The 26,742-nt window shown below is 37.9% G+C and overlaps 4 protein-coding genes across 4 annotated transcripts in view; 2 read left to right on the top strand and 2 right to left on the bottom strand.

Moving 5' to 3' along the window:
* Nucleotides 1–445: 445 nt before the first annotated feature.
* LOC107743299 (centromere protein J) lies at nucleotides 446–12,971 on the bottom strand. Its single transcript, XM_016556470.1, has 17 exons — nucleotides 12,875–12,971; nucleotides 12,338–12,636; nucleotides 9,543–9,642; nucleotides 9,246–9,392; nucleotides 6,527–6,656; nucleotides 6,342–6,441; nucleotides 5,281–6,269; nucleotides 5,076–5,160; nucleotides 4,299–4,499; nucleotides 3,907–4,005; nucleotides 2,876–2,936; nucleotides 2,696–2,760; nucleotides 2,265–2,366; nucleotides 2,046–2,183; nucleotides 1,049–1,133; nucleotides 737–857; nucleotides 446–655 (listed from the first exon to the last, which is right to left on the bottom strand). The coding sequence occupies exons 2-17, from the start codon at nucleotides 12,611–12,613 to the stop codon at nucleotides 466–468; spliced, it is 2,889 nt and encodes a 962-aa protein (XP_016411956.1). The 5' UTR covers nucleotides 12,614–12,636; nucleotides 12,875–12,971; the 3' UTR covers nucleotides 446–465.
* gpr31 (G protein-coupled receptor 31) lies at nucleotides 6,809–9,198 on the top strand. Its single transcript, XM_016556471.1, has one exon. It carries the CDS (start codon nucleotides 7,464–7,466, stop codon nucleotides 8,421–8,423), a length of 960 nt encoding a protein of 319 aa, XP_016411957.1. The 5' UTR covers nucleotides 6,809–7,463; the 3' UTR covers nucleotides 8,424–9,198.
* Nucleotides 12,972–13,681: 710 nt separating the features above from the next.
* plg (plasminogen) lies at nucleotides 13,682–23,151 on the top strand. Its single transcript, XM_016556473.1, has 20 exons — nucleotides 13,682–13,781; nucleotides 13,925–13,954; nucleotides 14,262–14,388; nucleotides 14,528–14,634; nucleotides 15,584–15,698; nucleotides 15,807–15,946; nucleotides 16,228–16,348; nucleotides 16,427–16,545; nucleotides 16,629–16,791; nucleotides 17,969–18,093; nucleotides 18,202–18,358; nucleotides 18,458–18,642; nucleotides 18,742–18,890; nucleotides 18,970–19,063; nucleotides 19,190–19,304; nucleotides 20,163–20,237; nucleotides 20,524–20,664; nucleotides 22,018–22,124; nucleotides 22,241–22,386; nucleotides 22,741–23,151. Exons 1-20 carry the CDS (start codon nucleotides 13,733–13,735, stop codon nucleotides 22,900–22,902), a joined length of 2,427 nt encoding a protein of 808 aa, XP_016411959.1. The 5' UTR covers nucleotides 13,682–13,732; the 3' UTR covers nucleotides 22,903–23,151.
* A 346-nt stretch (nucleotides 23,152–23,497) lies between these two features.
* The window catches only part of LOC107743318 (solute carrier family 22 member 3-like), an 11,052-nt gene continuing 7,807 nt past the window's right edge, over nucleotides 23,498–26,742 (bottom strand). The window contains 4 exon segments of the mRNA XM_016556488.1: nucleotides 23,498–23,798; nucleotides 23,885–23,984; nucleotides 24,955–25,098; nucleotides 25,328–25,590. Of these exon segments, the coding sequence (XP_016411974.1) occupies nucleotides 23,711–23,798; nucleotides 23,885–23,984; nucleotides 24,955–25,098; nucleotides 25,328–25,590 (595 nt within the window). The 3' untranslated portion in view covers nucleotides 23,498–23,710.

Raw genomic sequence — 26,742 nt, forward strand, 5'->3', positions numbered from 1 at the left:
CGTAAAAAGACGGTATAAGTCATTATAATCCGTAATTATGTCCCCATTGGATGCAACAAATGCCTCGTTTATAATGTGTTTTAATGTTTTTGTCCTCGTCGCTCCGGCCGGACACGGCATCAACAGTATGTGAGGGGCGTAACATTTCCGTCACACGCTTGAGGTATTCGGCCAATCACAATGCATTGGATAGCTGGCCAATCAGAGCACACCTCGCTTTTCAGACCGATGAGCTTTGTAAAAATCGACGCGTTTCAGAAAGGCGGGGCATAGAGGAGAAACAATAATGTACAGTATGTGGAAAATAATGTTTTTTTTTAACCTTAAACCGCATAAACATTTCATTACACCAAATACACAAACTAATGTTCTTTTTTTAGCAACATCATATGACCCCTTTAACAACAGTAAATTGTCAATAAAAAACAACAACAAATAAATAACATGAAAAGGGTTTTTAGAAGTTCATTTTTTGTCCATTATAATGATGCCTTCATTATTCTTAATGCAAACCCTCCCAGATGAGAACTTTGTTTCTTGCCTCCCATTTGTGTAGACAGTTTTAACCGTTCCATCCGGGTACATCCTTCGCTTGTACTGTGAAGTATGAATCTCTCTCTGCCCATTAGCAAACTCCACCATCTTTTCCCCATGTCTGTGGAAACAGTGTGTAAGGGAGTAAATAAGAAGAAGAAAAGAAACAAACAAACAGGACCTTTCCTGACATTAATCTTACTGTGATATCTTGACAACAGTTCCATCTGGAAAAATGCTCTCCTCTCGACCATCGCAGTGGAGAATCTTAACCGTGCCATCTGGGAAGGATATTTCCCTTGTACCATCAGGATGATGTTTTTCTAGGAAAAAGACATTTAAAATTCCAAATTCACTGAAACTTTCTGTAAATTTCACAAATAATTACAAAGAAATCAAGCTTTACAAAGAAAGCAAGTAACATACTATAATGATATAGGTTTTATTTAGAACTTAGAAAATTATTATAACGTGTATGTCAACAAAAGAATGTCTTCCACATTATTTTTCTAACCTCTTTGGTTGTTTGGAAACTGTACAACCTCCAATCCAGATGGATAAGTTGAGTGTGTTGTCTGAGCCTCACAATGGTAGTATATCTAAATGTAAAGCGGTAAAATTGTTAACTGCGAAATTTAAAAGAGCTTAATTGTTCATTTAACCCTCAGGTTGAGTTTCTGTCATTTTGACCTAGTTAATGCATTGAACTAAAACTTACTAACTCTGCTCACACATGGGTATAAAATCTTCTCGTTTTTTTTTTTTTAATAAAATTGATGACCCCCCCCCCGTTACACTTGTGATCAAAAATGACTGGCCTTATAAATTTCTTGTTACACCAAATGCTGGATTCAATCTTTCTAGCAACTTTTCATTCGATTCACACAGGTTTTGTATTTATTTTTGGAACTGATTGATCATAGTCCCCATTGATTTGAGCTTATTAACCTCAGTTTTTTTAGTCAACATTGCCAAAATTATCCACAAAAAATCTGAGCATAAGCTCAGACCAATGAGGCAGACGATCAGTCAGTTCTAAAAAGAGATATAAAACCTTTGCTAACTGAAAGAAAACATGTTGATAAAAAGATTGAATCCAAACAATCAATGATCAAAAATCATTTAAAAATCAACAAAAGAATTCCTTAAAAAAAACAACAACTACATTTGTAATTTGTGGTGCTTTGGTATAACTGCTAAAAAAGAACTGAAAAAAGGAGAAATTATTTAATCTGCACCTAAAACCGTACAGAAACTGGGAACCAAAATATAAAATGAAATAAAAACTGTAATAATCCTGATCTGAAGACTTATTTAAAGAATCCAAATGCAGGAACAGACAAAAAGATTTAGAATCATGAGACAAAAACCAAAAGGTTTGGGCCTGTAGGAACATGTTCGTGTTCTGGTGGATGACCACAAAATAATTTGTGAATTTTTAAATGTTGCAATACACCAGTAACTGTGGGAACAGACTTGATAAGACTTCCTTATTCACTCGTGATACACACCACAGTCCCGTCAGCCAGCGTGCGTTTAACATCACCATTGAAGAACGTAACAGTGACTGACTTATCAACACCAATCTCTTTCTTCGTTCCATTGCGGAATGTGATCACACGACATCCGTTCCAAAAAAGACGCTCTACCTAATGAAAAGTAGAGCAATTTGAAAAAGTACTGCAAGCTTTGTGTAATAAAAATTTCTAATTGCAAAACACCTTCATTACCCTTCCATCCGAATAGCGGGTTTCCTCATGTACTTTGTCTTTTCTGGCCTGTGATGCCATTTGTGTATCATTGCAGTCAGTATGATGATAAAACAAACTTCCCTGTGGACAAAAGTGGCATTATGATACTATTGTAACAAATCAGCTCATGGGAAATATGAATAATTAATCATAACTAGTTATAATTAATTATGAATATTTTAGATCCGCTGTAGATATTTACTTATATATTGTGTGTTTGAGTGGTGCAGACGCTACACTATGATGCGTTGTACATTTCATAATAGAAACTGGGTCAGACTATTCTGTCATAATGAGTGATACATTGGGATAAAACACTGTACAAGTGTGTGTCATAACTTTATGCTCTAATTCTGTGTGTACTGATATTGGCTTACTGCATCAGGTGAAATATCCCTTAAGAGAAATACCTTTCTGCCTTGTGTAATCATGGCATTGTTCAGTGGACTGTCAATGGAAAGTGCAGGATTCTTTCCTTTTTGGAAAAACATAACACACAAGACATGGCAAGCTGTACACTGTACATCTAATATGTGATGACAACTTGTATGTTGATTTATAGGAGATGAAGCACGAGAGGACATACTTACTCAAAGAGTTGTCTGTGCATTCTGTTAGCCTATTAGCTTTGGTAAAAGAACGTCCATTTGACTGGCCATTCAAGGAGAAGAAAAACCAGATGCTTTCAATAAAATGCAAAGGTATCACTGCACAAAAATGTATCAGTATTTCTGTTCTGTTTTCCTTAAAACAAGAACATGTTTACTACAAAACAGGACAGAAGTACTGATTAAAGGGGTCATATGATGCTATTTTAAAGATAATTATTTTGTGTATTTGGTGTAACAGAATATGTTGACATGCTTTAATGTTCAAAAAACATATTTTTCAAATACTGTACATTATTGTAGGTCCTCTATGCCCCGCCTTTCTCAAACACGTCGTTTTCAACAAAGCCCCCTCCTTTGACAAGCACAGTCTGCTCTGATTGGCCAGCTGACCCAGCGCATTGTGATTGGCCGAACACCGCAAGCAGACTTTAGTCTTTGCAACTTTACAGATCTTCTTTATGCACCAAGAGCTTGTAACACTCCAAAGAGTAAGGAAAACTTGAAATCGCATCATATGACCCCTTTAAGTACTGATACTTAAGTGGGTCAATAAAAGGCACATAGATTGAATAAGAAAGTGATGCTATACACTGGTCTGGCTAAATGTGCCATTTATATTGAATAGCTCTATGTGTTCATAAATTATAAACAGGGCAAACAATTACAATATAAAATCAGGATTTAACACTTACACTGTATGAAATGGAGATGGGTAGATGCATTACCCATGCATGAATTAATTATAAAGAACCGAGTCAATTATCTGACACTGGGTTTTGAGAGTCACCATGAATTATTTCTGACGAGCTTAAAGGCACTCGAGAACATATTACACACCTCAACGGGTTTACAGGAAATGAGTTTAGCTCAACTAGTTGTATGGGTCCTTACCTAACAAATGACTAAAAATAAAAAAGTACATATTTACTTTAAAGCTACAAAAATATTTTACAGATCAAAAAACAGTTATTGTTTTTGATAATGCACATTAATGATGTTAGCATACTAACATTGTCCTGTTGTGTCCTATGGATGGAGGGTTTGTTAAAGGCCGGAGTTGCGCTCCTTACATGAGGGGTCCTCTGTGGTTCCTCTCTTCTCTTCTCAAACTAAAGTACAACATATGTTATTCATTGAGGCACAGTATTAATAACCACAAAGTCTTTTAATAGATTAAAATCACATACAATAAAAAAAAGTGAACACCATATGCAATATATAAACAGGTTTCTCTTTTCTTTTTTTTTTTTGAGTAAAGATCATAATCTGCAATATGTAATATTCCCTCCATGTTTCAATATTTAATCATTCAAATATGTTCATAATTTTTTTGCCCTGCTTTCCATTTAAAATGTGTTTATATAATTTTAGTGGAAAAATAGTGGTTTAAATTTGCTCTCACTGTGTTGTATGATCCAGGCTGAAGAGCAGAGGAGCCAGCACTCTGGTGCGATCTCTTGTTCACATTGAGCCTACTGTGAAGCTCCTGGTTCTCTCGGGTGAGGGCTTCAACACGGCTCTGGAGGAGACTGTGGGCCTGCGACCAGTGAGACTCCCTTACAATCAACTTCTGCTTCAGAGATGAGATCTGCTGTCTCAGATCCTACATGCACAATGATTTAAACATGAAATATTTTCTGGATGTGTATCCCCATTGAAAAATGTTAAGAACTCGGAAGTAAGCTGTTTTCTGTGAATGTGCGAGACTTCCGGTTCATTAGCCGCTGTAGCGAAATAATGAGAAGAATAACAAAGTGCACGGTAAAACTGTTTGCACTACAAATCAGTGTGTTCAAAAGATAGTACATTAAAATAATATGGTAAGACACACCAGTTTGCAATATCAAGCAGCAAAATTAGCTGTTTTATACATCTAAAAATAGCTGGAAGCGAATGACACCGGAAGCCAGAAGTCAGGAAAAATAAGATGGATAGAACCTTTCCATTGCACAAAAGGTGTTTTAAAGTGTAAAAAGGTTAAATGTTCTTCACACTAAGAACTGTTCAGTGAAAGGTTCTTTGGAGAACCAAAAATCGATCTTGCATGGAATTGCTGTGAAAATAAAAGAAACTTTTTGGAACCTTAAGAAGTTAAGTGGTGATTCTATACAATGTCACTTATGCAGACGTGATGTGAAAAGGAAGAAAACTTCAGTCTAAAATGTGTTGTTGATTCTACCTGAGGTTCATGAAGTTCTTTCTTAAGCCTGAGCAAAGGTCTGCAGCCATCCTCACCATTAAAACCATGCTCTCCCATCTCTTCCCTAAGTCAAATTCATGAATATGTTAAATCGGATATAGAAACTTGAGCTTGAGGACTAGAGTTTCTTTTCAAAATACCAAAAATTTTAAAAATGTGAAAATTTATAATCTTTCTACAAAACCTGAGTGGAGTATGTGGTTGCTCTAGTCCCATGACATGCGTGGTGTCTTCTGGAGTAACTTTGACTTTTGGGAACATCTTTGTGAGGGGTTCAGGAGCAGAAGGTTGTCTAAAGTCACTGTCGGTCCCCCTTTCTTCTGTTTTTTTGGAGCAGTTAGCCATAGACCCCTGTAAGCTCTTGAGTTCAGAATCGCTGATGAAGCTTGAGGAACTGGACGTAGGAGTAGAAGTGCGATGTTCTTCACTGAATCGAGTCTCACTCGGGGCATCACTAGCGTAGTCTCCGTCTGACAAATCCGAACTCTGATCTTTGTGATCTATGTGCCTTGAGAGGTAAAGAGGTAACGGCCGCTGAGACTGAGAGTTGGGTCCGTCCTCACTGGTAGTGCTGTCGCGAGAATCGCTAAGAGCCAGTGACTCCATCACCTCGTCAGTTAGACTGACTTCTTTAGATGTATATCCACTCTGGCTGTAGTTTGTAGTTAGACACTTTTTCTCAGCGATTTTGACAATGTGGTCATTCATTTTTTTAAAACCAACACTTTTTCTACTTTGTGCCAGAGCAGATCCACTTGACTTGCTTCCATTGGTTTTACCATAATTCCTCACGACTCCTACACTGTGCTTACTTTTAAGTGAGATTGCATTGTTATTAGCAGTCAAAGCTTTGAATTTCCCTTTGTTGTTTGATGATAAATCATCATCTTGTAGAGAAACGGTCTTCTTTAGATAGTCTTCCAGGCCCGATCTTTGGTCACTGAGGTTTCCTACACCCTTCAGTCCAGGACTGCTCCTATTTGGCATCTCTTTTTGATGAAATTCAGTGGGACATACCATCTGCTGACTGAACTTCATGTTCAGCATTTGTGGACTAACAGAGCGTCTCCTCTGGAGTCCTTGGGAGCAGTCCTTACCATTCGAAATTCTAGACGCTCCTTCTCCTTTACGAAGGAAATTCTTCTTCTCTGCTCCCCTGATTTGTGTATTAGTCTGTAAAATAGAGAGGATATTGCTAAGAACACACTTAAACTGTGTGAGCTACTTTTTGAATGCTGCTCATACCTGATGCTCATGTTGGAGAATAGTTTGGTCTGTTTTGAGATGTTCTTCAACAAAATCTTCAAATGTTTTTTGCTCTTCTCTCAGTCCTGGTCTAATAGGCCTGTGTTTAAAAGATATTACTTTTATTAAAGGTCCCATATTGTACACCTTTCTAGACCTCAGTTATCATGAAAATCATATAATACCTTTCCTCTGGGTTTGGTGGGAGACTTTGCCTCGATCCGAAAGGGCTAAGAGGACAGTCATCTTGTGCAGGTTCTGAAGACTCTTCTTTAATAGGAGACAAGTGTCTGAGCTCTGCTGATGGTGCAACATCTGCAATGCAAACTGAAATATCATTTAATATTATTACCTAACATATTTGAGGTAACTCGAACTTACAAATGTTATACAATTTATTTTTCCAACATTATGCAAGATATAGTCATGTTATTGTTAAGAATACTAACCTTCTGTAAAAAATGACTTATGCAAATGGAAGGCGTGGCAAATCTTTTAAACGGGTCATGTCCTTTTGCTTAAAAAGGCAATACTTGCCCCTCAGCTACTTTTCTTCACAAAAACCCTTCAGTCTTCTCAGGCCTGTTTGGACAAGCCACTAAATAGTCCTAATATACAAACTAAGGTGTTTCAGACAGAAGATCAATAACCATCACATTTTTTCATGTACATTTGTTATAACTTGCACAGTGAAGTCAACACACCCTACTATTGTACTGCCATAATATGCTCTGTTCTTATGAGATACGATCTTTGCAAATACATAAGACTATGTCTTTAACTGCTTTTTTTAAAGTGTGCATTAGCTTTGTCCATTGTGTCAGCCTTCCTGACATTTAATCTTATCAGTGACGCTCATTGAGTGCTCTATAAAAGATTTAAACATTAGTTGTCTTTGATGACGGCCCCTTTTTTTTTGTCTTTTTCACGGCAGTTCGTGACATCAGGCATTTACTGTAACCTCTCAACAAGTAGAGACTTGAACGCTCCAGCAGAGGAGGTGCTTTGCCTTCAAGTCTGAGCAGCTTTAAAATGCTCTGCTTTGGTAGAACAGACGTTCACAGTTGTGTCGTCTACTTACATTAGAAGTCGTTTTGGGCCCGGAATAAAAAATTGGAGAATATGGACAACTCCACAAACATGGACACCACAGACAAAAACTGTCAGGACAACATCGACCAAAACCGAGCGCTGTACATTTTCTATTCTTCTGTGGTAGTGCTGGAGTTTATCTTGGGTCTCCTGCTGAACATTACAGTTATCCATCTCTTCGTCTTCAAGCTCAAGTTCTGGAAATCGAAGACCATTGACATTTTCCTGTTCAATCTGGTCCTGGCTGATATTTTGTTGCTGATTGGATTGCCCGTAAAGGCTTATAACTTTCAGCAATGCAGTGAACAGAAGGTAGTGTGCAAAGTACAGCTCTTTCTGCAGTTTCTCAACCGAGGAGCCAGCATCGCCTTCCTGACGGTCATCTCCATTTATCGATATTTTAGCGTGGTCCATCCTGGGAAGAGGAAAGTTCTGAGGATTTTGAGACTGTCGCCTCAGATTTCTGTATTCATCTGGGTGCTGCTGGGAATTTTGACCATTCCAGCCATGTTGCAAAGTTTTTTCAGGTGCAACAGCAGTGAAAAAGATGAGCAAATCAGTCCCATTGTTCTACTGAGGGAAATTGTGTTTTTTACTCAGATTTTCATCCCCTTTTTTGTTCTTGTGTATTGCTCAATACGGATTATCAGAAGACTCAAACAGAAGTCGGTGGGCGACAAGACTAAGCTCCGGAGAGCGATGTTCCTCGTCACTTCGGTGGTTTTCGTCTTTGCTGTCTGCTTCTTGCCGTATGCCATAACAAGAGCGGTGCAGCTACATATCAATGGGCTCGTGATGAAAGAGGAAAAAGTTACTGTCGTTAAACTGTACGATGGGCTTGTTTGTCTGTCTTATCTGAACTGTCTGCTGGATCCAATCCTGTACTGCCTGAGCAGCAGTAAATTTAAGAAGTTATACATATCAATGTATCTCCCCTTTCTACTGGAGAAGGAACAACCGGAAAGTTCAGAAGATACTGCAGATGACTGAACTAAGTAAAAAAAAAAAAAAAGAAGATCCTTTGAAAAGGATGTTGGGAGAATTTCAATCAGTTGCTTGCAATTGCATTTTAATACATTTTGAATAGTATATGTGTAGCTGACACAAACAGTATCATGTCCAAGATTTATTTATTTTTTTTAAGTTTATTTTTTTCGTTTTTAAATCAAAGTCTGGAGTTTAGGTTAAAATTGATAGGAATGTATAAATTACAGAAATGTATATTTTAGGCACTGTGACCATTTTAAATCACATTTGTTTTCTGCCTTCTCTAGTTCATTTTAAATGGCCCTGTGGTGTGACAGATGTACAGATAGTCCATGTAATCATTATGAATTCAGCGCATGACCTCATATTATTTTACTATTTAACAATAAATAAAATGATATAAGGTCATGAACGCTGAATGCATAATGACAAAACAATTAGCCATATGCTTTTAAAAATAGTTTTAGATGAAGTAGCATGTCACACTGAAGCATGTCAATTCATTTTTTAATTCACCTCCTGTTTATGTGTCTTGCTTATATTGGACTTCCTGATGGGAGTGATTTACATTTGTAAATGTGACTAATGATTTGTAGTCTGGAAACTAGAAACGCATGATTTAAGACACTTCTCTGTCAGGCACAGAGGATGAAATGTGCAAGATTTCATGTTTTAATTGCATTTCAGAATTTTTTGCATGTGTAATTATGATTTGATTACTGATATGTAGAGAACATGGTATCTCAAAATGAATTTTATTTCCATACTATTGTAAATATAACTTTTTCTAAAGACTATAAAGATAAAGGACCTCCTGATTCCTACCATTGGTGTTATTAGTAGCCAGAGCCTCTGACTCATTCTCAACCTCACCAGAACATGTGGCTTTGGTTGAGCTTTCCTCAAAGGCATTTAAACTCCCAGGTGTCTGGACTTGCCAGGGCGCTAAGAATGTGGGAGATAAAATCTGTCCTGAAAGAAAAAGTAAAGTTCTGTAATGAAGATAAAGAGTGGTGAATTTAGAACTGAAAGCCTAAAGAATGATGATTTTCTCAATAACAAACATCATAAACAACTTTACCTTTAATTAAGCCTGTTATGTAAGAGTTTCTCCAAACGTACCTGGACTGATAAGAGAGAGCAATGCGTTCTGTTCCTGTAAAACCCTCTGCAACTGCTTCACCTGAAGCTGAAGGATCATTTTCTCATTTTGGCCTGGATTCTGTTCAGAAAGAGATATGATCAAGATATAAAATCTAAATCTTTATAGAGATAAAAATAAATAAATAAAGGATCTATACTTTATAAGCTCAATCTATATTAGCTAATAGCTAAGGCGTAGGTTTGATTTTAACATTGGTGGGGATATAACAGCAGACGACACCCCCTCCCGCATCCAACTACCCCAAAATTTTCACATTTATGATAGACTTTTGGCCACAGTTTAATGTAATCTAAAGTTTTTATTTATAGCTATGGTAGCTAACATACTCAATTCATAAAAAGATTAATTATCTTAGCATATTCATCAGACAATAATTACACAATTTTGATTATGAAAAACCAACAACATTACAGCAGCAGTTTTCTTTGGATTGTTTGTCTACTCAAAAGAGAATAGCAAAATATAACTTAATTTGTGTTTCCTGCTAACTAAATTTCACATGCATAAACAAAAATCTGGCTCTAAACCTCTCTTTATTCAAAGCTGATCTAGACAAGTATAAGTAAAATAGCTATCCAAAGCTCTGTTCATCCTAAAAAACCATGACCACAAATTAACCATGGTTTTGCTGCACCAACCATAGTTTAACCATGATATTTGTTGTAAAAAAAAGTTGGTTATACAAATGGTAATCTACACTTTTAGTAATAAAACCATGGTTAAACCATGGAGAGTCTATGTTAGCACATTCATCAGACAATAATTACACAATTTTGATTATGTAAAACTAACAATATTACATCAGAGCACTGGGTGTCTTAATTAGGCTGCATATAATTTTATTTGGTCCCACTTTATATTAAGTGGCCCTCATACCTGTGTACTTACATAGTAACTAGATGTGTACGTAGTATGTAACCACAGTGTAAGTACACATTGGTACATAGTATCTAGAGCTGTAATATTTTTGTTACTACACACATGTAACAACCCTCCGAATGGTTTGTGTAAGTACAAATGTGTAACAGGACACTACATTACATTTACACTACATTTTGTAACAACAATATGTATAAGAGTAACTGGAACAATTTGATCCAGGGGGTGGAGATGGGTAGGTTTAGGGATATGTAAAGTGGGAGGAGTTGGTGCACCACTGTAATACTAGTGTACTTACAAGGTAACTCCTCAGGAACTGTCCACTTAATATAAAGTGTAACATTCTGGACACAAACCACAATTTACATGTAAAGCCTAGCTTACTGGCCGCTGCTGTAACATCAGAGTAATTACATGGTAAATCCATAGGAATTGTTTACTTAATATAAAGTGTAACACTTTCTTTACCAAAAAGTGCTGTTAGTCCTGTTACACATTTGTACTTTCATTACCAAAAAGTGTTGTTACCAATGTCCTGTTACACATTTGTATTTACACATACCATTCAGTGGGTTGTTACATATGTGTAGTTACACAAACATTACAGCTGTAGATACTATGTACCAATGTGTACTTACACTGTGGTTACATACCATGTACACATCTAGTTACTATGTAAGCACACAGGTATTAGGGCCACGTAATATAAAGTGGGACCAACTCACATGGATCCTACTGTTGCTATAGTAACAAACACAACCTTCATGCGCATCTGATTGACAGATAAACCACACACTTATTTCAGTGTTGTTGTTGTTTTATTTTGTAGATATTTCAGCTAACAGTTTTTTTTGTACATTCAGTTTTTGTTATACGTTTTAAAAACTTCGGCTATCTTAAATGTTCTTACTCCGCACCTTTATTAAATGTAAGTCATTGAAAGCGCACAGTTTTCTAGCGTATTTACTTTAACTTCTCAGGTAATATCAATGGTACAACCTATTTCAGATGCGGCCAAAATTACAACAACAGTGGTTACATATACATATATTTAATTGTTTGATCAAAATTATTCCTAGGGACAATTTAGTAGTCGCTGGATATTGGTAGGGACATGTCTTAGTCTCCATACTAAATTCTATGCCCTTGGCTAATAGGGCCATTTACAATATGTGTAGCAACAAAACAATTCCATATTTCTTTAATAAATACAATTATTAGTATTAAACACGGACAGAGATGTATTTGTACTTTTAGGTTTTAATAATTTGTAACTATGTAATAAAACAAAACTTTTAATGTCAGAAAAAACAGAGAAAATGTAACTGACAATTTAACTACATACCGTAAGCTTAGATTTCAGGATTTTTGGGCCAAAATCAGATTTAAAAAAAATGTAATTCCAATTTTGTCAGAAGAGTAATTTGTGTCAAAAATTGTCAATAAACAAACAAATAAATGAAATGATAATAAAAATGAAAAATCTAATGTAAAGATTTACAAGAAAGAAAGAACAAAATGCTGTACCATTACCAAACCACTAATAAAACTCAATACTAACAAAAACTCGAATCGTTTCTTTGTACAGATACAATTTGTGTTTTTCAGAGTCAAAGTCAGGACCATTAAATATCAGAATATTGTTGTCTTTGCACATTTCCTGTTACCTGTAATGTCTCTTTATGTAACAACACCATCTAAAGGTGGTATTAAGACAACAGATACTTTGTAAACGTGGATTCATCTCACACCTACACATTTCAACCTACACATTATTTACTGATGATGCTAAAGAACACATTCAGCATCAATCATGATCACGGACTAATAAACAATAAATGTAAAAAAAAAGAAGCAAAGTCTTGAGACTAACCTCCTGAGGGGATCTTTGAGGCATTATATGTTGGGCAGGTTGGCAGGTGGCTCTGCCCATTTCAGAACTCTGCCGTTCCTCAAACGTCTCTTGACTCACAGACTGAGATGAGAAACCGGGCTCAGATTCACTCATCTGAGGAAGCTGGCAGCTTGGCGGGTTTTCCTCATGATGCTGGACAACAGAGCAGACAGATTGAAGGGTCCCCAAATAGTCCGTCTTCGGACTCAAACTGGTTTCTACCACAGTTCGGTTTTGGGGTATTTCTGCAGACATTGCCCTCAAGGTTGACTGTAGAACCTTGGGGGAAGAGGTTTTTATTTGATTGCTGTTATGAAATCACTATCAGTTATCATTACAGCAGTAGTTAGGGACATATAAATCAAAGTGAAATCAATATAATCCTAACAAATCGTAAGATGTCACAGCCTTGAACAACGGAATATAACTTCATGTAAACACAAAACTGAAACAAATAAGAAAATGTATAATGCAGCCTAATCTGTGCAATTTAAAGTCACCAAAACTACAACTTACCTGGATCAATGTGTTCACATGCGTAGACTTGTGCAGCAATGCACACCGCACAGCCAACAGCTTCAACTGTAGTAGTTATAGTAACTGTAAACAGTGGACGTTGATACCAGATTAAAAAGCCAAACCTTGATTGCTTTCTACAGTTTTGCTGAATGGGGGTAGAGTGGAGAAAACAAGCTTAACTAGTGTATTTTTCTGAGACTGCATTTTTTTCCCCTATTGCACTATTGGCTTATTTTGCTGTCGTTCCCTCCATTTTCCCTTCAGTTCAAATCTTGATTGCATTAGTTTTTCTCATGGTTGCTTGGCTCAGTGTTCACAATTGCAAAATTAGGCTGTTCTGTTTGTGTATTGAGTTAGCGTAGGACGGCTCCTGCCTTCTCAGTAAATAATTAACTTGTTGATTTGTGACATTGATGAGAATATACTTTTTAAAAGGATTGAATTGATATGTTTTGTAATTAATTGTATTATTTTACATGCTGTATTAAAATTATGAAATAAATACACTAATTTATTTTCTGGGTCTCAAGAAACAGCAGATTCTTTAATCAGTTGCTTTATAATTAATGACTTTATCTGCCTGCCCTTTTTTCTCTATATCTCATTGTTTTTAGTGCAATTTTAGTACCAAATTATCTTAATGCAAAGTAAAACCACTAATGTTAATCAAATAAAAAGTCCAACTCTGATAAATCATGTGATCAGAAACACTGATGGACAAACACATCTTGACCTGGTCCATGTCCTTGTTAGGACAATGATTGACGGATGAGTGATGACCCTATGATGTTTGTTGTACTCACATGCTGAAAAGATTGAAATCCTCTCAAAGTCCCTGCCTGTCAATGCTCCGACATGGAGGTTCACAAAGCAGTTCTTTTACTTTGTCTCTTTCTTTTTACAGGTAAGCCAACAGATATTAATTCATAGCGCTTAAATATAAGGCTATTTCTTCTATGCTATACATAATAAAATTAACAGACTAAAACCTATAACTAATAGCGTTTATTAATCTGTATATGACTGTTATGATCATGTTACCTTCAGGTTTCCTCAGGTGCCACAGCCAAAGCACAGGTAAGAAGATCTGGTCATCTGCAAATATAAAGCAAATGTGTTCTTTCAGTTCATGCTTTCATACAAAGAGTACTGTTGATCAAGTTTGAGATCTTTGCATTTTAGAAATATTCTGTAATTCAGTTTGGGTAGGGGCTTACATGGGCTCTAGTTTAGGAAGTTTTGGCCTTGTTTCATCGAGTCTAGGAGAATACAGTAGCACAGTTCACAGAACCTATGAATCTTACTTGATCAACATTGATAAATCAAGTGTTTGTGACTTGAAACTCAACTTATTCCTTTTTTATACCCTTTTCACTTTCTACAGATGTTCTGGAAGCATATATTAAAACGGATGGGGCCTGGATAGTGAAATTGCCTAAAAGTCAATACACTGTGAAAACAGTGGAGGATTGTGCCGTCAAGTGTAACAAAGAGACTTCCTTTACATGCAGGTGCAAGTCAGCCCATAACTAAAACTCTCCAAAAAATATTGTGCTGTACTAGCGCAGACTGATCTGATGTAAATAAGTGATAAGTGATGCTTTATTCTAATCTATAATTGTAAAATGTGTGTTTATATGTGCTTTGCAGGTCCTTTTTGTACATCGAAAAAGACCAGGATTGTGTAACATTACCCGCAAACTCAAAAACTGATCAAATACTGCGAAGAACAAGTGCTGCTCTCTATGAGAAAAAGGGTAAGATTTTATAGCCCAGTCTATTTTATTACTTTACATATTTGAAGGTTTAATAGCAGATGATGGGCCCCCTAAAATCATTTCAGCATGCATTACTATCTTTTAAATTACCTTTAAGTACATTATGAATTATAAGTAGCTGGCTATGCTTTTTCAAAAGTCTACCTGAGTTAATATATAATCTACATTTATCAAAGTGTAGTTTGGTCCATGTCTGTAAACAAAGTGAAAAAGATTATCTAAAAATCTATCGTCCAATGATGGGGTGCTTTTTTTTTTAAGTGCAAATGAATCAAGAACCATCTAGGTTAAACAATGAAAAATGTTTCAGTTTTGGGTGGTTCGAAATATGCCTGATAGATGTCGTCTTAAGCATTCTGAAGGTCAGTGGTTCTCAGCTGGTGCTTCAGGACAAAGATTTTACATTTAAAATCATGTTGTGATCCAACACAGTACCAAAATTATCATTAAAAATTTGACATTAGCTGTGTCAGACCATACAATAGAAAACAAAAACAGATACTTTTTAAAATCCATAAACAGCAGAAGTGTGATTTATAATGTTAGCGCTAGGCTATCACACGGAAGAAGAAACATTGGGCCAAAATACTGAGTTTGTTTCGCCTTACAGCCTCTGACATTGGCATCAATAAATATGGGAAGCATTTTTGTCATCTTTATGTACACTTCTTTGGTCACATTTCAGTATTAGCAATTAGCATCTTTTCCTGCTGTCAGAAAAGACATGAGATCCGTTTTTGTATCACAGACAACTAATCATTTAGTGGGCATTAAGAATGTACAGTAACTACTAATAAGAAAATTGCTACATTATCATCAGTACTATATCAATGTCATTAGTAAATGAAAAGAGCGTATTAGCTTAGAATACAATGAATGTGTTTTTTTTAAGTATGTTGTAATGATTGCATTGAATTCCTTCTTACAGAGTACTTACTGGAATGCGTGAATGGCATTGGCACTGACTACAGAGGGACAAAATCCAAGACAAAATCAGGAAAAACATGTCAGCGATGGGAGGGAACTTTCCCCCATGTGACAAAGTATATGTCTTAATTTGACTTTTTCATGCATGATGCTGCAAAAGAGAAAACAGCTATAGGAAATACAAAAACTACAGTGGTCATCTAATTAACCCCAACTTCCCACAGCATAACGCCAAAGACACATCCAAAAGCTGACTTGGAGTCCAACCTTTGTCGAAACCCGGATGGAGATAAAGGGGGGCCCTGGTGCTACACCACAGATCCAGAGAAACGATGGGAGCACTGCGATATCCAAGACTGCACAGGTACTATTAGCGAACAAACTGCTAAATAGTGGTGGAATATCATACTGATGGGCGAATCTCATGCAGAAATTATCCTCACTATGCCCTGCTCACTCTGAAGAGCATTGAAAGTGAGCACTCTGAAGGAGGCAGGGCATTACTGGTGTCACTGACACTTTTTCGTTTATTCAACTATATCCTGTGAACATCTTTACAGATAAATTTACAGTATTGCAACTTTGTACAAGGGTGCAAAAACAGTTTAGAATTTGTCCCTTGAATCTGCTCTTGAATATCTGCAGAGGAATGTATGCAGTGCAGTGGAGAAAACTACAGAGGCAAGATCTCCACCACTGCGAGTGGATTTACCTGCCAACGCTGGGACTCTCAGAAACCCCAGAACCATGGTTACATCCCTTCAGCGTGAGACATTATCTTTTAAAGCACAAATGGAATATAGTCTATTTTGTGCATATTTTGACTGTGGTTTGTTATTTGTAGCCTTCCTGATAAGTACTTGGAAGAGAACCATTGCAGGAACCCCGATGGAGAGCCCAAGCCCTGGTGCTTTACCACTAGTCCGTCTAAACGCTGGGAATCCTGCTCCATTCCTCGATGCAGTAAGCAATGTTCTTGTCAACCTGAAACACAAAGTTGTGCCAAATGATTAGTTCATCATTTACTGGTCAATGTTTTCTTGTAGCAACTGAACCACCCACAATTGTACCGGAGCTTACCTGTGCAAGTGGAGAAGGTAGCTCCTACAGGGGCACCATTGCGGTGACAGTCTCAGGAAAAACTTGTCAGGAATGGTCATCCCAAAGTCCTCACAAGCATTCTAGAACTCCAGAGAACTACCCATGCAAGTAAGTATCAACATGATGGTTTTGAGGGACACTGACACTGTTGTTTTGGGGGTTCAAACTCTACACATGGAGGACCACCTTCGTGCAGAGTAACTAATCAAGATATTCAGGATTACTTGAAAATTACAGGCAGGTGTTTGAACAGCGTTAGAACTGAACTCTGCAGGACAAGGGCCTCCAGGAGCACTATGGCATGGTTACATCCCTTCAGCGTGAGACATTATCTTTTAAAGCACAAATGGAATATAGTCTATTTTGTGCATATTTTGACTGTGGTTTGTTATTTGTAGCCTTCCTGATAAGTACTTGGAAGAGAACCATTGCAGGAACCCCGATGGAGAGCCCAAGCCCTGGTGCTTTACCACTAGTCCGTCTAAACGCTGGGAATCCTGCTCCATTCCTCGATGCAGTAAGCAATGTTCTTGTCAACCTGAAACACAAAGTTGTGCCAAATGATTAGTTCATCATTTACTGGTCAATGTTTTCTTGTAGCAACTGAACCACCCACAATTGTACCGGAGCTTACCTGTGCAAGTGGAGAAGGTAGCTCCTACAGGGGCACCATTGCGGTGACAGTCTCAGGAAAAACTTGTCAGGAATGGTCATCCCAAAGTCCTCACAAGCATTCTAGAACTCCAGAGAACTACCCATGCAAGTAAGTATCAACATGATGGTTTTGAGGGACACTGACACTGTTGTTTTGGGGGTTCAAACTCTACACATGGAGGACCACCTTCGTGCAGAGTAACTAATCAAGATATTCAGGATTACTTGAAAATTACAGGCAGGTGTTTGAACAGCGTTAGAACTGAACTCTGCAGGACAAGGGCCTCCAGGAGCACTATGGCACACCTGAACTAGAACCGGAGGGTCCATTTCTGCTCCTGGAGGGCCACTGTCCTGCAGAGTTTAGCTCTCACCCCCATTTTAGCCTGAACGAGTTAATCTAAAGGTCTTCAGAATTACTAGAAACTTCCAGGCAAGTGCGTTGGAGCTAAACTCTGCAAGACAGGACCCTCCAGGAGCAGGATTTGACACAGTTGAAGTACCAAAGAGACAGACTCTTCAAAGTCTGAATTATCCTTTAGGGTAAAACAATAAAATTTTACTCGCTCCAGTATGCCAAACACAATACTGACTGCAGAGAGAATGCAATTAAAATTTGTTTTCATCCCAGAGGTCTTGATGAGAACTACTGCAGAAACCCTGATAATGAAAGAAGTCCATGGGGTTACACCACAGATCCCGAGACCCGCTGGGAGTACTGCAGTGTACCTAGCTGTGGAGATCAGCTTAGACCTGGTCTGTGTTGAAGGAGCCATTACAAATCCATATCTCATTAAATGTAGATTTTGGAGTCCTTGAGAACAGGTAAAAGAGCTGTGTATAACATAAACATGTGATTTGCAGAGGAGCCGGTGATCCCTGAAGGTGAGGAATGTTATGAAGGTGATGGAAGCTCCTACCGTGGTGCCATGTCAGAGACGGTCAGTGGAAAGAAATGCCAGTTCTGGACATCCATGGAACCTCATCGACATTCCAAAACACCTCCGAATTTCCCTGCAGCGTAAGACACTACACCGAATTGCATCAACATGAACTGTTGCAGCCTTTGTCTCCACCCATTTCACCTCTGGCTGCTGTCATGGTTTCACCCATCAAGCAGAGATCTGAGGAGGAACCTGTGCAGGAATCCAGATGGTGACCGAGCCCCTTGGTGTTACACCACAGATCCCACAGTTCGGTGGGAATACTGCAACATCGAGCGGTGTGACAGCAAGCCCAGCACACAAGAACCCCCTACCAATCCAACAGAGCCTGCAGCTTCTCAATCCACTTCTCAGGAAACAGGTTTATCCGTCTACAAGCTAACAAATTAATTAAATGTCAAGAGTACCATAGTATTGTCTAAGGGTATGAGTTACAATGTGCTTTGTTTCTTTTTGCAAGATTGTAAGGTTGGCAACGGAGAAACTTACCGGGGTCCCACATCCACTACTATAGTGGGAGTGACCTGCCAAGCATGGAGTTCTATGACCCCCCATCAGCATGCCAGTTTTACCCCAGAAACACATCCAGACAAGGGTCTAGAGTCGAATGTAGGTCTATGCAGAATTTTTAGCATTTTTGAGGGCAGTAACTGACATTTTAATAGTGTTTACTTGGCTACTTTGTTAGCAATGCAGAAACCCAGACAATGATGTGAATGGACCTTGGTGCTATACAACAGATCGAAATAAGAAGTGGGATTACTGTCAGATCCCAGACTGCGGTAACAATTCTTAATATTCCTCTTTAGAAAGTTTTGACTCCAATGGCAAGGGAAATTATCTTATACTTATTGCTGTTACTGGGGCTTAAATACAAACTTTTAAATACAAAATTACTTTCTAATCAGATGGCCTGAAATGCGGACAACCAGCAGTAAAACCAAAGCGGTGCTTTGGGAGGATCGTTGGGGGATGTATTTCCAAAGCACACTCATGGCCTTGGCAGATCAGTCTTAGGACCAGGTAAACAAATACTGTCAAGTGTTTTCACCATTTACAAAGTTTCAATGTGCAGAACTCTCCCACTTGATAAGACAGCCCACTACAAGAATTCCACCGGATTCCACTCATTGACCATACTTGCTTTCTTTTATTTTTCCAGATTTTTTGATGCAGTGATCAATCAGCCAGTCATTAATCAAGCAGTCATTAGCCAAGCAGGTGAAAAACCTTTAGACAAATACAAACACCACTGTAAGAGCACTAATAAATATAATCAAAAATACCAAGCAAAACTTGTATACAAAGTGTTCTTTTTTTTTATAAATTACCATAAAGAATATCATAAGTAGACAACAGATATTGAACCATTTATATACTTTTACATACCAAATACACTGTTTTTTAAATAAATGATTTTAAACATCCTTTTTACAACTTTTAATTTAAATATACTCTCTATATAGAAAACCAGACCTAATTCACAAACCAAACTAATACAAAACTAATAATATTCAAATACAACATAATTGAACAAAACAACCCATGTACAAAATATTAAAGCTCACCGGCTGCTTCTTCAGTTTGTTGTAGTAGCTTAACTCTGCACAAAAAGGAATCTTTTCTTTGTCCAAACCACTGCTACTCTACATAAAGTCTGTTCTGCCCTGCTAATTAATAGATTAACTTAATTACCTTCACCTGGTGTTCTCTCACTAGTGAATTCTAGTGCACTCTGGCTAGTGCACTGTAGTTAGGAAGGGCGGAGCAAGAGCAACCAACAGTTTGCCACAACAAATACGCTACCTTTCTCTACCCCTGTACTCATTAACAGGCAGAAAATAAATTGTATTTATCAACCATAATTGTCTGTCATACCAGAGGCAAAATTCATTTCTGTGGTGGAACGCTAATTGATGCCCAGTGGGTCCTAACTGCTGCTCACTGCCTAGAGAGGTAAGTGACTGTTTTTGTTAATCGTTTGAAAGCACAAAAAGGCAAATAAAGAGTTAATATTATATGGAATTTTATCGATATAGGAGTACAAACGTGCAGTGGTTCTCACTTTGCTTCTGGGAATTCACAACCCTGTACATTTTGTTTGTCTGTGGACCTCTGAACTGGAGTTGACAACCATGCACTGCACTAGCATATAAATGACCTAAAAGCCCCAAACAGACATGGAATAAAAACCAACTCTTAATGGGTTCATACAGATAAATGTGAACATACCATTATGCAGGTCTGAGAGTCCATCTGCCTACAAGATCTTGCTTGGAATCCACACAGAACGTGCAACTCAATCATCAAAACAGGAGCGAGATGTTTCTAAGATTATTAAGGGACCAGCTGGAACTGACATCGCTCTTCTTAAATTGGACAGGTTAGTCTTCTGTTCCCCGCTGTTCATGTCTGTAACTGTTGCATTGCCCGTGCAATTGAAATAACACACTGAATTACAGACATCTAGTGAAGTCTGAAATGTTTTAGATGTTTAAATACAACAGTTAATTCCCCAACACTGACTCAATTATTGGCATGAGTTTTTGGTGGGAATTTCTGTTTGTTTGACCAATGGCAGATGGAGAGTGATCAGGAATCCTGATTAAAAATAGTCTTTGCAGTTCCAACTGGTGACACTAGTGGTCCAAAATGTACACACTTCTCTTTTAAAGTGCCCCTATTATGCCATTTTTAAGGTTCCTACAATAGGTTCACAATGCATGCCAGGTCAAAAAACACTTTAATTTTCTCAAAATATCACTTAATTTTCCAAAGATTCTAAAACAATTCATTCAAAGCAGTTATAAGATTAGTCTCTCTAGTCTAAACCTTTTCCGTAAGCCTACTCTGCTCTGATTGGTCAGCTGGCCCAGTCTGTTGTGATTGGTCTACCGCGTACAGCGCGTGTCGGAAACGATATGCCCATTTCCATAGTTCCGTATTTTGAACGCTCGATAGTAAATAAAAACATCTATTATTTCTCATACTAACAGGTTGTGATTCAGTGGAGCCAACTGGTCCAAATAAACCGGGTACTGAGCCATCTTTCAAGAACAAGCGCTTTGTGAATCCCGCGTTGAACTCCCCGAGATTAGAGAAGCAGACATCAGTAAAATAACGGGAACACAAAAAAGATTGGGGTTGGTACTGCTGTGGTACAGTGGAAAATTTTTTATTTTAACCATTGATTCTTTGCAGCCTCATCATTCTGAAGTGAAAATAAAACTAATTTACTTCCACAGCATAGGCCACAGCGTCTTCTCGAAATGATGTTAACCACACAAACAAGCTACAGTGTTTGTGGGCGGGGTCAAGTTGTTCGCAGCCAGACCATGCAGAAATAGGCGGGATTTATGCAAATGTGTTACCCCGTGATATGTAGCTGAAGTGAGATTCGAATTACTGACGACTCGTTTAGGCTGTTCAGAGTCTATTCTTTGTTTTGGGAGACAATAACTTTATTTTTCATGCACTTTCGGCTTTACAACTTCGGGGTTTTTTTTTCAGACTTCGCAGATTGTTTACTTTCACATACAGCTACATTATACACTGCATGAAAGGCAATATTCAAAATGGCATAATAGGGGCACTTTAAGTATTATTTGACTTCGCTACTTTGTGTTAAATTAAATGCAGATCTGGCTTTTGAAACTGTAGTCTAGTCTAATATAACAACCTCATTTTATTTATAATGACATTAAGACAGCAAACTCATGATTGTATCCAATTTTAGGCCTGCATTAATAAACGATAAGGTATTGCCTGCTTGCCTACCAGAAAAGGACTACATTGTACCAAGCAATACTGAATGTTATGTAACAGGCTGGGGGGAGACAGAGGGTAGGTCACTTTAATAAGTACATATAGCCAAATGGATTCTTTATCTTTACTGTTTAAAACCCTTTTTGACTTCTATAAAAAAAGATTTCATAGCTTCAAGTCTATCTGTTTCCTAGAAACTGGTGGAGAGGGTTTCCTAAAAGAAACCGGCTTCCCTGTAATTGAGAATAAAGTCTGCAACAGTCCAACATATTTGAACGGCCTTGTGAAGGAGCATGAGATGTGTGCAGGAAACATAGGAGGTGGAACGGACAGTTGTCAGGTAAGGGAGTGTGGACTACAGTCACATTAGAAAAAAATGACTTTAGGTTCTTCTAGATTCAATGACTTCATTTGCTCAATTCCAAACCCTAGTGAGCTGCCTACCTAGACAGCATTTTAGGCATAATCATGAATACGAACATTAGAAGCCTTATAAAGTGCCTTACTTGGGCCAAATTTTAAGGAAGAATTGCATATGTTTCTCACTGATACAGCAATCCCAGAATGTGTTTCAACAAACTACACTTTATTCGGTACTAGACAATAGATCCATCCGAATGAGATTTGAGATCAGAGTGACAGATTTTCAGTGAATAGCAACTTAAATTGTAACCTGTTCCTCACACTCATTTAGGGTGACAGCGGTGGGCCTCTAGTCTGCTACTCACAGAACACCTTCGTCCTTCAGGGAGTGACATCATGGGGTCTTGGCTGTGCTAAGGCCATGAAACCTGGAGTGTACACCCGCGTCTCCAAGTTCATCAACTGGATAGAGCGCAGCATGAAAGAAAACTGAGAATGGAATAGTCAAAACTTAAGCAAATGATGTGTGGAATTTAAGTGTGCAACCAAGAATGGAATAATGAAAATGTTATTGATTCATAAGCTGTTGTAAAGTAACACACCCTGTTCAGAAATTCAGCCCACTTTCAGTGTATACAGTTAGATGCACATGCTGGATATGCTCCAATTCCAAGTGATCATATTTTATTACAAAACTCTTCAAAGACCCTAAAATGTTTTCCTACATTAAAGGGGCGGTAAACATCTTTAGAGAAAGTCTCTTTATTTGTGCTCCAGCTTTGCTGTTACAGTAACAATGCTCTAAAATGTTCAAACCCTAATAAGTGACAAAACAAATAAGTACAATAACATTTACTATTAGCATGAATAATTTAAGCCAACATTTTAAAACACATAGATATTTTACTGAGTTATTTTAAATTTTTTTAAATAAACATTTTGGGCAAAAATGTATTTTAAAAATGTAAAATTAAATCACAATAACTATCTAAGAGAGAAAAAAATACAGTAACTACAGTCAATGACAAATCTTCAGTTTGGGAACAATAATTACAGTTTGGAACAATTAATGGTCCTCTGAATTTTTATTTTTTTTGCCTTTATTACTAAATCAAATTAATATTTTTAAGTCTGAAAAGATTCAAATTGTTCATTAACTTGTATTGGAATGGCAAAACTTGTTGATTAATAAGAAACTGATTTCAATTTGTATATTTTGATTAAATCCTCAAAAGAGAAGGGATAAGCAGCATCACTTAATAATAAAGTTAAGGAGGTTGCTGTTTTCTGTCTCAGCTCAATCAGACTGCTGTAACTTCTTTGTTCGATGTCACATCAGAGGGCAGCAAATTCTCTAGCTGTTGCCTCTTCAGCTGGTTTTCTTTGCTTCTGCATGTACAGTTCACATTTGTGAAGAAAGGTTCAAGGTGACAAAGGTTATCATGGCGAACATGTGCAGGAAGTAAAACCCTCACCTGTTTGGACAGTCAATGTCATCAATGGTTTCTGGAAGAGGCACACCTTTGGTTTCAGGTAACAGCAGAACCAGTCCACCGGCCACAAACGCAAGAGCACCTGTGAGAGAGAACATTCACTTCAACAGCTTCACGCTGCAACTAGAACACACTCAACGTCACAATATCATGGCCAAGGGTGACATGTGTTTGTTTATTTTTTAGTGTATTTTCTGTGTAGCGTACAGAGGGGGCCAGGGTTCAAATGCTGCAATTATATATATATATATATATATATATATCATCTTGTAATGAACTGCAAAACTGCAACTGAATTTGATTGGTACCCACTGTATATATATATATAGATTCTTGACATTAAATATTATCTGTGATGCATAATGAAAAAAAAAAAACATGTTCACGTTGCATTATAACTTACCTGATAACGGTGGGATATAGTTCAGTATTCACAAACACAACCATTTCAAAAGCCATAGTGATGCCCAGCCGTCCAACATATATATATATATATATATCATCTTGTAATGAACTGCAAAACTGCAACTGAATTTGATTGGAATCAATGTAGAAATGTTGATCCAATGGGTCACGGTTTGTCTAGTTAGCATGACCAGCCCCTGGTGCTAGATGCTGTAACTACAACATTCAGGAATTAAATATATATATCTTTTAGTATATCTATACATTAACATATATTTTGCCTATTTTTACAAGAAACATAAATGATATATACATTTATACACACACACACAAACATACATACACACGCACACACACACACATATATATATATATACACACACACACACGTTTTGCCAATGCCAATTTCACTGTAGGTCTTTTAAAAGTCTGAAAATAACTTTAATTTTTCTCTGCTGCCTTTAATGTCACTCCTCAGGATAGTTTCTAGTGAAGTGTTTGGGAGTGTGTGTGTGTGTGTGTACCATCAGCCAATCAGCTGTCAGGATGTAATTTTCCTGCATCTCAAGGTTAATTAGTTACATTTGGTGACATCTGACAATACAAACAATACAGTTTGTGTGCAAAATACACATCTGTTTTTGTACCGAAAATAATGAGAGGTAGTTCTAGCCAGATGACAGCAAGCCTGTAGAGCAGGAACGGTGCTATAATCCCGCCAATGTCACACAGTGTGGAACAGACCGAAACACCCAGATTTCTGAGCCAAACAACATCAGAGAGTAGCATTACTGACCAACCTGATCCTCATTTACATACAGTACGAAAGTCTATAAATTATATATATACAGTGGGTACGGAAAGTATTCAGACCCCCTTAAATTTTTCACTCTTTGTTATATTGCAGCCATTTGCTAAAATCATTTAAGTTAATTTTTTTTCCTCATTAATGTACACACAGCACCCCATATTGACAGAAAAACACAGAAAATACAATTTAAAGTAAATATACATAATAACATCCCTTTTTTCAGTCAAATTTAATTATAACTTCAAATGATAACCCACTGTCGGGGATGAACGCTGTGATTAAGCAGGCCGCCCCTGCCACGATATTTGCAGCTGCAAAAGGAAGCCGTCGACCGATCCGCTCAATAGTGAGGAGGATGAGGAAAGCTGCAGGCAATTCCACGATTCCAGATATGAGGAAGTCCACGTACACGTTTCCTCCGAGGATTCCCAGCCTCATAATGAGACCCTGGTAAACCACAGCACTGGTGAACCTGGTGATACAATGGACAGGTTACAGATACATGTTCACCCCACTGTACTTAAAGCTGCAGTCCGTAAGTTTTGCCTCTTTGTTGCCATCTCTGTTTGAAAACCTGCAATTGCAGCTGTATGCGGAATTATATTCCTTTTCGGGTTGTGCGCCAGCACGGCTCCAGCGCGGATGAATCTAATGTTTTGAGGAGTATGTGTGGCAGTCAGTTACCGCACCGGTGTGGATATTGTACTTTGCACTCACAGATTCTAGCCTACGTCTTGGAATATATGACTCAAGCATTTTCACCGGATATTATCATCTGAACAAGTAATGCCGAGTTCACACTGCACAATTTTCAAAGACGTCGCATCACTGTTGGTTTCACACTGAACGACTATCTGGGGTAGCATTCAGTTGTTGCTGTGTTCACACAGCACGATGGAACGACGACAGGAGGTTACACACTCCATGACTTTACAATAGGAAGAATCGCCGACAGCTCTGTCTGGTGCAGGGTTGCCAGGTTTTCGCTACAAAACCCACCCAATTACTACTCAAAACTAGCCTGAAAATAGCCCAATTGCTTTCGAGGGGGTCCCCCAGTAAAAATCGCATTTGGGGGGTAAAATACACATTTTTTTGGCGGGGTTCTCCTGGAACAATTCACATTCCAGGGCCTACATATCAGTTATTGGGGTCGCTTCAACCTGCTGACATAAAAAATAACCAGCGGCAATCGCGGATTTGGCAACACTGGTCCGCAAACTACGTTTCATATAACTCCTCCCCGAACTTCCCGCTGCCCTGTATCTTGGTCTCTCATTGGCTGTAGGTCATCGCCGATGTGTTTTTCAGTCAGAACTCATTTCACACAGCGTGATTGTGAATCGCCGACAGCTCCAGATATTTAGCATGCCAAATATTTCACGGGCGTCGGCGACGCATCGGCGATTCCCTCAGATCGCGTCTTTGATAATCCAGACTGCGTGATTGTCACTCGCGTGAACAAGCAGCAATTTGCCTCCGATTTCGGGCATTTGTCGGCGATTTCGCAAAACCTGTCGGCGAGTGAAAAATCGGACTAAAATCGTGCAGTGTGAACTCGGCATAAAGATACACTAAACATTGTGATACACTTTGATCAAATACATTGGGAGTAGAGAGTTTA

The sequence above is a fragment of the Sinocyclocheilus rhinocerous genome, unplaced genomic scaffold (genome assembly GCF_001515625.1).
Source record: "Sinocyclocheilus rhinocerous isolate Xijiao unplaced genomic scaffold, SAMN03320098_v1.1 scaffold827, whole genome shotgun sequence".
In the NCBI taxonomy this organism is placed as follows: domain Eukaryota; kingdom Metazoa; phylum Chordata; class Actinopteri; order Cypriniformes; family Cyprinidae; genus Sinocyclocheilus; species Sinocyclocheilus rhinocerous.

What these genes read in the sequence shown, in the direction of transcription:
- gpr31 (XM_016556471.1), top strand. Translation starts at nt 7,464, where the DNA reads ATGGACAACTCCACAAACATGGACACCACAGACAAAAACTGTCAGGAC.
- LOC107743299 (XM_016556470.1), bottom strand. Translation starts at nt 12,613, where the DNA reads ATGTCTGCAGAAATACCCCAAAACCGAACTGTGGTAGAAACCAGTTTG. An exon ending in AAGAACTTCATGAACCTCAG is followed by an intron (nt 4,500 to 5,075) that starts GTAGAATCAACA and finishes TTGTGCATGTAG; the next exon opens with GATCTGAGACAGCAGATCTC. An exon ending in ATGCACAGACAACTCTTTGA is followed by an intron (nt 2,761 to 2,875) that starts GTAAGTATGTCC and finishes TTTTCCAAAAAG; the next exon opens with GAAAGAATCCTGCACTTTCC.
- plg (XM_016556473.1), top strand. Translation starts at nt 13,733, where the DNA reads ATGGAGGTTCACAAAGCAGTTCTTTTACTTTGTCTCTTTCTTTTTACA. An exon ending in GAGACTTCCTTTACATGCAG is followed by an intron (nt 14,389 to 14,527) that starts GTGCAAGTCAGC and finishes TGTGCTTTGCAG; the next exon opens with GTCCTTTTTGTACATCGAAA. An exon ending in ACAAGGGTCTAGAGTCGAAT is followed by an intron (nt 18,891 to 18,969) that starts GTAGGTCTATGC and finishes CTACTTTGTTAG; the next exon opens with CAATGCAGAAACCCAGACAA.